This window comes from Micropterus dolomieu, linkage group LG05 (genome assembly GCF_021292245.1).
Source record: "Micropterus dolomieu isolate WLL.071019.BEF.003 ecotype Adirondacks linkage group LG05, ASM2129224v1, whole genome shotgun sequence".
Classification (NCBI taxonomy): Eukaryota; Metazoa; Chordata; class Actinopteri; order Centrarchiformes; family Centrarchidae; genus Micropterus; species Micropterus dolomieu.
In genome coordinates, this window is record NC_060154.1 from 32753051 (window position 1) to 32763569 (window position 10519).

Sequence of the window (10519 nt, forward strand, 5' to 3'; positions counted from 1 at the left end):
TTCAGTCCTACAGTACTTTCCCACTTCACTAGTTTCTTCTGGTCCTCCTTTTCCCGTCTGTCTTTTCTTTATTATCAGTACTTTTTTAAACTTCTGATCTTTCTTATTTCTTCTTACTACTCTTACCGATACTCCTTTTTACTTTTATGTAACTTTTACTAAATAATTGGGTTTTTTTTAAACAGTATTAAAAAAGAATTAATACAGAACAGGATTAGAAATTAATGTTTCAAATATAACAATAGCTATAATTGCTACTGTGATTCACTGCCTACAGGTTCCTCTTGTAGAGAAAGGAGCAGCTGGTTTGTCTCAGCCAGCATGTCCAGCATTAAGAAATGTCAAACTACCCTAAACAGACAGAAAACTTTAATTTTAGCTTGTCTGAGACATTGCTGTTAACCGCACTAGTGTGCTGTGCTGTGTAAAACGTAGAGGATGAGAGACTGCAGACAGAGCAGATTAAAATATAGCTTTCTTCAGCGTGGTAACAAATTACACTAACCCTTAAAAAGTACTGATTAAAGAACCAGTAACGTCTGAGCTTATCAATACTGCCGTCTTTAATAATTTAGCCCTCAAGCCTGAGTAGGCTACTTTCCACAGCAGCACCCAATTTCATGCTGATCAACTGTGTAGCTGTACAAGTCCTTTAAGATTTAGAAAACGCTTATGTGGTTATGTTGTTTTGTCAGTGTTCATCCATTCACTAAATTATTTAATTCAGTCTGGAAAACTATAAAACAAATAAGAATTATCTTTGTGTTTAAAACTGTTTTCAAATAAACAAAAATTTTTTTGGTTATTTTGTTATGTGCCGTTTGTCTGCCATGCACATGCACAACCTGAACTGTAGTATGCACACCTCATGAGAGCAAGGATTTGGTCAGTTATACTTTGATACTGTGGAGCTAATGTTTCCCCAATTGACTCTTTGACACCCAGCGTCTTTGATCGCCTTAACCCCAGTACTGCTCATCCTTACCTGCATCAGTGGTGGAGGGAGTCAATTGGCAGCATCATGATCACATGCAGATCCACACTAGGAATGACTGTGTAAACTAGGCAAAGTGTGGAAATTATTTTGTAAATATATAAATCTTCTGGGTATAAGCAAATATTGTGTGTAACACAAAACTAAATGTCACTACTCTTTTTTAACAGTGAAGTTGATACTTCCCCAGGTGTTGTTGATTCATTATCATTACAGTGCTTAGCCTACTGTAGCTTATAACTCAGAACATTTCTAATAATGATGCCTATATGATTATTACACAGGCTACACAAACACAGATACACCTCAGAAATCAATAAAATGTCTGAAAGTTTTCCACTTTTCACACTCCTGCAAAGTGCATGCAGCGCCCACTTTCTGTATAAACACATCACCATGAAAAGTCAGAAATCCACAAAATAGTTAAAAAAAAAACATTTTGTAGATTAGCCATTTTTAGATCATAAGAACATAAATGAGTTTTTCTTGTTTGACAGCTACAAAGAAATCCCTCAGACAATATATTGGATCAGTTCATCCATTCATATAATTATTTCATTCAATCATTGTCAAAATATAAAAATGTTTATTTTTTAAACACTAACACAAAATAAACAAACTTTTTAAATTAGATTTTGGTTTAACAATTGTGACAAAGTGAGTAGGTTCTTCTATTGTGTAAAACTGAACTGTCAGTGCTCTATGGTAGACAAAACGTTTTTTAAATGTTTCTCAAACATAATTTTGACATTCCTGTATTGTAGCCTCTTTTTGGTTGATATATATGCTGATTATATTAATACTAAGACATAGCAATGTATTAGTCAGGCTTTACTTCCAATACATGTTAAATTTCTTTTTTCAATAGTGCTTTTCATGACAAGAAAAACAAGATGGGCTACCGTGTTAGGGAGGTGTAGGGACATTAATAACTTCATAATACCTCAGTAATTGTGATCTACGCTTTACTTTGTTGTTTCCAGGCTGACAATGGCTGTAACGTTGAGTTGCTGTTGGACCTTCTGGAGACAAAATGCCATGTTGTTAACCCTCAACACTTTGAGGATTGTGAGCTCCGTAGAGTGGATGAGCGGGTAAATGCTAATCAAACCATTGTTTACTCCAGTTCCCCTTTATTAGTCCTACTTCTAACTCATATGCAGCTGGAAGGTGGGCACACTGATTTTGACATCTTTTCTGTAATGGAGATGTGAGGCATCTAGAGTAAAATTTGTAAAATGTGTCTGTTTCCCTGTAGGAGGTGATGGCCAACTGCACCGTAATGATGACTGTAAAAAATAGTGATGCCAAAGTCACCAAATATGACTGTGACACGCGACAAGGTGGGCTTCACTCCTGTTACGTATCTAACCCTATAGTTTAGAGCTTCCCAAACTTTGGAAGCTTGATGCCCCCTAAAAATTCAGCAAAACCTCCAGAGCCTGCCTCCCATCTCATTTCATCATGGACGTATTCATACATAATAAACACTGGCTAGTAGATGGCTCATTGCACAAAACAATAGTGTATATTTAGTAGTAGCAACGTTTCCAATAAAACCAGAGAGAGAGAGAGAGAGAGAGAGAGAAAGAGAGAGAGAGAGAGAGAGAAAGAGAGAGAGAGAGAGAGCGAGAGAGAGAGATACTTATTGCATATATGTGACTTTCTGCTCTGGCAGCATTGTTTACCTAAACAAGCATGCCAATAACACATATTAAGTTGAATTCAGAGAGAGAGAGAGAGAGAGAGAGAGAGAGAGAGAGAGAGTCTGTTGCAGGTAAAGATGATAAGATTTAAGTTTTATTTACCAATAGTGTACCTAAATACTCCCACATTCATTTTTTGGAACTCCAGGAGACCTTTGAATTCAATATGATCTTTTTTAAGCAAAGTTCTAGTGCACAGTCATGATTCAAGTCTCTGAGAATGCTATATTTGTTGTTTTGAGTTGAGTTTAAATAAGATGATGATGAGAAACCTTTTAAATGCTACTGTCATTGTTCACATTGCTGTGGAACCCTCATAAAGCAGGCTCATTCATAACAATAACTCTGTGTGTAGTAAAAACGAACATGGAGATGATGATGATCTGCCCAGACTGTCCCATGCTGATCTCACTTGACAGCCCTGAAGGTATCAAGTCTGTTAATGAAGGTGTGAAAAAATTCAACCAGAACACCACCAACCAGCGCTACTACATCCTGCAGGAAGTGGGACGGATAAGCTCTGCGGTAAAGATAATCTCTCTCACACACACACGTTCGGGCATGAAAGTTTCTTCTTTTTTGTGTGATTATCACAGACAGAGACAGGGTACATGATCAAACAGTGTATGAATGTTTGTACCTGTAGTTGTGAATTAAAACTGCTCAGTAACGTGTGTCTATAATCTCACATTAAAATAATAATAATAACATCAGTAGCACATCTGCATCCCTTCCCTTTACACCCTGCACCTTACCTTCTTTTTCCCAATGTGCTCTCTTTCTTCTTGTCTCTCAGTACATGATGGCGACAGGGATGAGTTACTTTGCTGAGTTTGCCCTTGTGGAGACTCATTGCCCAATGGGATCGAGAATCATTCCTGAGGCATGCAAACCCCTCTGTCCTGACAGAGCTGTAAGTACAACTCATACATACAGAAGTTTAGGAAACATTCAGAGCCACAATTTGACATGTTATGTGTTGAATTTAAGATAAATTATAATATGTACCATAAAACTTTGATTGATAGCCGGGCTTTTATTTGCTAAAATCACTGAAGTGACCCTGCCTAGATTTGGGACAGGTGTCCATATGGGACAGGCCTTTAATTCCTCTTGCACAAGACTGAAATAGGTTACTATGAAACAGTGTATTTATTTTGAACAGAATATTACTGTTAAAAATTTTAAAAAATTGATAATATCAAACACACGTCATAATTTCACTCTATAACTTGTTATATTGTGAAAATCATATTGTATTGTGAATAGGAATATAAATAATCAAGGAACGGACACATTTGGACTTAACGAGCGCTTCAAAGGTAACGGAAGTCGGCACTTTTTTCCCCCATTTCTTGTACCATGCTGGTTTCACCGATAAATCTATAAGAATTAGACTTTGGGGCTTGTTGTTTCCGTTAAATGAACTTAACAATTGACTTGTGGAGATGTCCATACTGACACATTGATCATACGTTTAAACATTTATATTTGTAACGATATAAGCAGCTTAGAAGCAGCTAAAGTGGGCAATCTGGCTGGGTTTAAGAGGTTTTCACAGAAGAAGTGCTATAAAAATAAAAATATAAATAGAATTATGGTCGCAAGCGGCAATGATCGTGTACCAAGCAAGACCTGATGCAGATGACTTAAGAGATTAAAGTGATGAAAGAATTTAGACTTGAAGCCAAGCCTTTATTAAAATAATAACTGAAACGCAAACTTGATTTTTACACCATGACCTTGATATCAGAGATTGTCACTATATGGACCTGACCAGTGACTGAAATGTTCAACCTACGTGCAAAATTTTGTGCTTCCAAGTTTTAAGGTTAATGCTGCACTTTTATTGCAAACACTTTTTAGCAGAGAAAAATGTGTCACAGGATCGAAATAAAATAGGAAAACTTCAAATCACTATTATATGAACATCTCAAGTGTTGGCAAATCAGACTTGGTCATCAGGGGATTTGAACTCTGGAACTTCAGCTACCTAAAGTAGTGGACTGACTGACTGAGCTACTGGTGAGAGTTTATGCCTACACATCTTCTCACAGGTAGAGGCAGTGACCTCACATGTGCCTGATATTTTTGTCAGGTTAAACTTTAAAGTCTACAACAATCAAAATGTTGTTGATAAAATTCTGAAAATAACAAACACATATCATTCTGCTGGTTTTAAGTGTGTTGTCCATTATTTTGATGGTGTTTGATCCAACAGAGAGCAGAAAAGAAAATGTTGTGCATACTGTACAAGTTATAGCAAGATACTGAACATCACTGACTTCTGAATTGACCATAGGTTGCAGTGAAGCCAACATTTGTCAAATATCATTAGATGTGCTGAAAAAATCAGCACTGTAGAACGCACAGGTGATTTTCTTAGATTTTTTGAAGTTTGGAATAAGAAATGTCTAGAAATTTACATTTGTTGTAATAAGCCAAGCAATAATTACCAAATTTTATGCATCAACTGAGTAGTGACCCTAGATCGTACAAACCGAATTTTGTGCGAATCTATACAGCAAATTACAAGGTATAACCCTTTTGTATGTGTAGTGACCCTTGCGGAAGAACATCCCAGGACTGTTCAGCGAAGCTTGGACCAAGCATCTGAACAGAAGTTTGGTTACAATAGCTAAAAATTTACAGGCATTTATGTAAAATTGTAAGTAAACACACAAAAGTAAAAATTTCTGAAAAATAAAACATCAAAATTCTTTTTATATCTTTTGATCAGCGCTAGATGATACAAAAAAACCAAAGCGGTTTTCGAGATAATTGCAAAAATTTAGTTGATTTTTTTAGCTCCACCATGAGGTCTATGGTTTCTTTTAATGAGTAGTCAGTGGAATTTGCAACCCACCTGCCAATTAGGCGAGTTTTTGTCCAGCAGTTTTTGCTGCCCAAACACTTTTACTGGAGAAAAATAAGAAAGAAAGAAAGAAGGAACCCAATAGGGCTCCAGCACCTTTGCAGCTTGGATCCCTCAAAATAATATAGAAAATACTACTAAATGTAGACTTACAGTTACAAAATACAAATAAGATAGAACTACATAAACTATAAACACTGCAACATCAACAAGTAACAATAACAAGTGTGTGTAGCAAATTAGAAGGAAATGGTGACTTATTTCACATTTGGTGCTCTAGTATTTCAGACAGCAGGATAGTGTATGTGGGATTCAGTTAACATAAAGGACAGTGTGTGTGTTTATGGTAATGAAGAGACATGTCACCTAGTGCAACAGCACTGATGTGTTTAATGGTTTTTGGACAACAATGGAGCTCATTGGCACAGAGAAATAATATATAGTATTTCAGTCTTTGGATACACACACAGTACTTGTGAGAACGATCAGTTCACTGGTTCACTTGGTTTAAGTCTACACGTGGGATGTGTCGATAACAAGGTGGATACAGAAGACAGATTCATAAAATACAAACTTAAAACCTCTATAACCCTTTAAGAACATACTTCAAAATTCCCATAACAAATTTCAAGAACGTCCGAACAACTAAAATGTCTGGGTTTCCATTATTCCATCCTTTTATCAGCTAGCATCCAGGACTGTACACAGACTGGGTCAGAGCCAGGCAGTCCATTGTGTTCAAGGATGGTAACAATGCAACTTTGGTTGTGATGTTCTATATTTCATTCACTATTGGTCACTCAATTTCCTATTTGCTCTGTGTTTGCTTCCCTTCTCTCGCTGAAGCATCATGCTGTTTGCAGTTCATCTTATTCCAGTACAGACGGACTCCAGTCTGTTGAGTGTGAATTCTATCCCCCATCGGTGAGTCCACAATCTAAACATACATGTACTCATATTCTACTTTATGCTGCAATTCATATAGTTCTCTCTCCAAAACTCCAGTTCTTCTTGTGGAGTGTCTTCTTTTACTCAGTAATTATTTTGTACCAATAATTATAAAAATAAATCCGTTAATCGGAAGGTTGGTGGTTCAATCCCTGGCTCCCCCTGGTTGCTTGTTGAATTGTCCTTGGGCAAGATACTGAACCCTGAATTGCCCCTGGCGGTGTGAATGTTAATTTCCGTTTGAGCACTCAGTGTATGACTGGTGGATGTAGTGTAAAAGCGCTTTGAGTGGTCGAAAAGACTAGAAAGGTGCTATACGGAGCATTTACATTTACAGGTATAACTTGCAGAAATACACTTCAACTAACTCTCTGTTGGATTTATTCTAAACAGAACAGTACTACCCTTGGCCCTGGTGAACAGGGCCCAGGTGAATGTAGGCATCGTGGTCGCCCCTCACATGCTGGCGGTCACGGACACCATCCCCATACTCACGGTCACGGACACCATCCCCATACTCACGGTCACGGACACCGTCCCAATGCTAGCAGCCATGAGCACCATCAACATGCTGGTGGTCACGGACACCATCGCAACACTAGCAGTCATGGACGCCACCCTGATGCTAGCAGTCGTGGACCCCCTCCCCACGCTGGCGGCCGTGGACCCCCTCCCCATGATGCCGGTCAAAGACAAGACAGGAAAGATGGACCCCCTTTCAATTCCTACCACCGCCTCAAACCCTTCCTTTCCTGCCATGGATTCCGGACCAATTTTGACCCAGCTCTCCACCCCATTTGCCCCTGGCCTCACCCTGAAACCAACCCAGATCCAAAACTGAGCCAGTCCTGAGATAAGGAAACATAAGTGTTTGTTACTGTTCTGAAGACTTCTCTTAATAGTCTCTAATGTATGTAAGACGTGCTAAAGTTCTTACAACATACAACAGAACATGTAAAATAAACCATTAAAGTGTCATTATTTGTGATGCAAAGTACTTCCATTGATCTGCCATGTGCTGACTACCGAAAGAAATCATAAACTTGACAAACACCAAACAGCACTAGTATTTACACATTTTTACATTTGATGAGGGCTTAAAGTTATACAGTAAATACTCTGAAATTACTGTGAACACCAATTGGAAAAGCTTTTTTATAAAGACTACACGTCATAACTGAAATCCAACAGAAAATAAAAACAAGATAAACACTTAACGATGGCAAACACAATTTACTGTATTAAGAAAAAAGTGAATCATTTTAATTTGAAGACTTTATACATTCTCCATGATCAGCATACAGACAGCATTTACTTGAACCACAAAATAGAAAATAGACATTTAAGACCATTAGCACCCATAAAAATAACAATAGCTTTTTAATAACATTTATTTATCAGTAACAGTTTTGTACAGGAGCTAACACACATAAAGCGGAAGATGAAGCTGGAATAAACTTTCTGTTTGCTGATCCTTATATGTAGCTGGGTTCTGCTTTATGCAGAGAAGTACGCAGAGGCCATGGAGGGCTTTGTTCGCTGAGGGAACTCTGAAAAGAAAAAAAGAAAATGGAAATAAATATTGTGTAGTATTTACTGTTTATACTGAATATTCTCAAGCTTGTAGTCCATGCAGTGCTCTAAATGATGAGCGGTTTTACCTTTGTTTTGTTTTTTATTTATAGTTTTTATTTAAGGGCAGGACAAAACAAAGGTAAAGGGTGGGGGGGTATTGGTACAGATTAACATTGAGAATAATAATAATAGTGCCAAAGCAGTTTCCAAAGTTAAGTCATTATTGCATTATTGTTCATATATTCTCTAATGATAGTCCATGGGACACCTAGTCTATTATCATAATCCTTGAGGTTTGAGGCTGCATTCTCCATCCATAATGAGTCCAGGAAGTCTTTCAGCCAGTTGTATTTGTTAAAACAGTCCGGTTTATGAATTTTCCAATTTATGAGAATTATCCTCTTTACAGATAAGAAGGCTAATGTGAATATTCGTTGCATTTTACCTTACCTTTGTGAAGCAGATTAGACGACAGGCCGTAGATCGGGATGCTATCATCTTTTCTGTCAAAGTACTTAGAATCCAGACCTGCGGAGTCTCCACTGAGGACAAGAAAGTAGGTAGGTAGATTTATTTTGTCACAATATAACAGGTGAAAAACACATTTCAGCATAAGAAAATGTAAACAGAGTCAGATGCCTCTTTAGACATAACGTACCACACAGTATAAACACCTGTATACTGTGCGGAATAAATTCAGAATATACTTATCCGATGCAATTATCCAAACTCACATCTGTCTGTTAGCTGGCTGCGCTGCTCGCTGTTCAGCAGGAGTGATATCAGCCGCCACAGGAGATACAGCAGGTTTGCCTGTCTGAGGATAAAACTGTGCCTGGAACAAAACATGGATACCTTTAACTGGTCTCAGAGGTAATAGTTGATAAAAGGTATAAATTGTAGGTAAAATCTTGTTTTTCAAGTAAGGCATGAGGCTTTAACATTACCACCAAAAACTGTGACATAAGTGAACATTATTTTAGCCTAATCAAGTTAAAGACAGTTGCTTTCTATATTTGATGTAAAGTATAAAAGTGTTGTTAATGTTTACAATAGTGTGTATGTAGAAAGGTTAAAGCCAGGAAAGGGCTAATGGCCTTGGTATGGCTGTAATCACAGCCAGGAGGTATTTCCTACCTTCATTCCTGTTGTTGTGGATAAAACTGAAGGATTCTCAAAAGGTTTAGGAGACAGTGGATCTCTGGGCATCTGCTTTTCATTTAGCTGCTTGTTAAGCCAACTTATAACTGTGGTAAAAAAAAATACAATAGAAGAGGAGAGAGGCATTAAAAACTGGTAAAACAAACTGACATGGTGCTTTGATCCTCTTACTTTTAGATAACTTATCAGTGTGATGTTTAATGTTGTGAATTATTCACCACTGCAATTCACTGTCTTGACATAGCTATTTTGTTTAAAACCGTCTCTTCCTTCTACTGACATTGTTTTTAGCCGAATATCCATTTTTCTTGAACAGGCATTTATATTATATTATTATAATACAACAGATTGCCCACAAGTAAGCTGGTTACATGCTTCTTGTCAATCATTTTCATTGGAACTACTTTGTCTTGAAGAAACAATCCTTATGAGAACTACTGAAGGTGAAGTTTGTGGTATTGTGATGTAATTTGTTTTATATATAAAATAAATAAATTCTAATTTATTAATGTTGTGAGCATCACAAAACTGTATTGGTGTTAAGGATGGGTATCAAACTGTCAAAAAACACTGTTTAAAACTGTCAAGTATGCACATGCTGCTGTACAGACAAAAGTGTAGTAAGAGTAGGGGAGCCAGGATGTATCATTTACATTTATTCATTTAGCTGACGCTTTTATCCAAAGCGACTTACAATTGCTATATACAGATGCTGGTCATATAATTAGAATATCATCAAAAAGTTGATTTATTTCAGTAATGCCATTCAAAAAGTGAAACTTGTATAATGTATACATTCATTCCACACAGACTGATATATTTCAAGTGTTCATTCCTTTTAATTTTGATGATTATAACTGACAACTAACGAAAACCCCAAAATCAGTATCTCAGAAAATTAGAATATTGTGAAAAGGTTCAATATTGAACACACCTGGTGTCACACTCTAATCAGTTAATTAACTCCAAACACCTGCAAAGGCCTTTAAATGGTCTCTCAGTCTAGTTCTGTAGGCTACACAATCATGGGGAAGACTGCTGACTTGACAGCTGCCCAAAAGACGACCATTGACACCTTGCACAAGGAGGGCAAGACACAAAAGGTCATTGCTAAAGAGGCTGGCTGTTCACAGAGCTCTGTGTCCAAGCACATTAATAGAGAGGCGAAGGGAAGGAAAAGATGTGGTAGAAAAAAGTGTACAAGCAATAGGGATAACCGCACCCTGGAGAGGATTGTGAAACAAAACTCATTCAAAAATG

The 10519-nt window shown here is 37.3% G+C and overlaps 2 protein-coding genes across 2 annotated transcripts in view; one reads left to right on the plus strand and one right to left on the minus strand.

Annotated features, from left to right (window-relative positions):
* ahsg1 (alpha-2-HS-glycoprotein 1) overlaps positions 1 to 7501 on the plus strand; it is an 11057-nt gene extending 3556 nt beyond the window's left edge. The window contains exons 2-7 of the mRNA XM_046050086.1: positions 1978 to 2088; positions 2253 to 2337; positions 3056 to 3225; positions 3497 to 3613; positions 6422 to 6499; positions 6917 to 7501. Of these exons, the coding sequence (XP_045906042.1) occupies positions 1978 to 2088; positions 2253 to 2337; positions 3056 to 3225; positions 3497 to 3613; positions 6422 to 6499; positions 6917 to 7375 (1020 nt within the window). The 3' untranslated portion in view covers positions 7376 to 7501. The remainder of the gene's footprint in view (positions 1 to 1977; positions 2089 to 2252; positions 2338 to 3055; positions 3226 to 3496; positions 3614 to 6421; positions 6500 to 6916) is intronic.
* Positions 7502 to 7736: 235 nt separating this feature from the next.
* Positions 7737 to 10519, minus strand: part of sass6 (SAS-6 centriolar assembly protein) — a 26337-nt gene continuing 23554 nt past the window's right edge. Inside the window, exons 12-15 of the mRNA XM_046050087.1 lie at positions 9236 to 9345; positions 8833 to 8933; positions 8549 to 8640; positions 7737 to 8073 (exon numbers count right to left, since the gene is read on the minus strand). Coding sequence (XP_045906043.1) covers positions 8021 to 8073; positions 8549 to 8640; positions 8833 to 8933; positions 9236 to 9345 — 356 coding nt within the window. The 3' untranslated portion in view covers positions 7737 to 8020. The remainder of the gene's footprint in view (positions 8074 to 8548; positions 8641 to 8832; positions 8934 to 9235; positions 9346 to 10519) is intronic.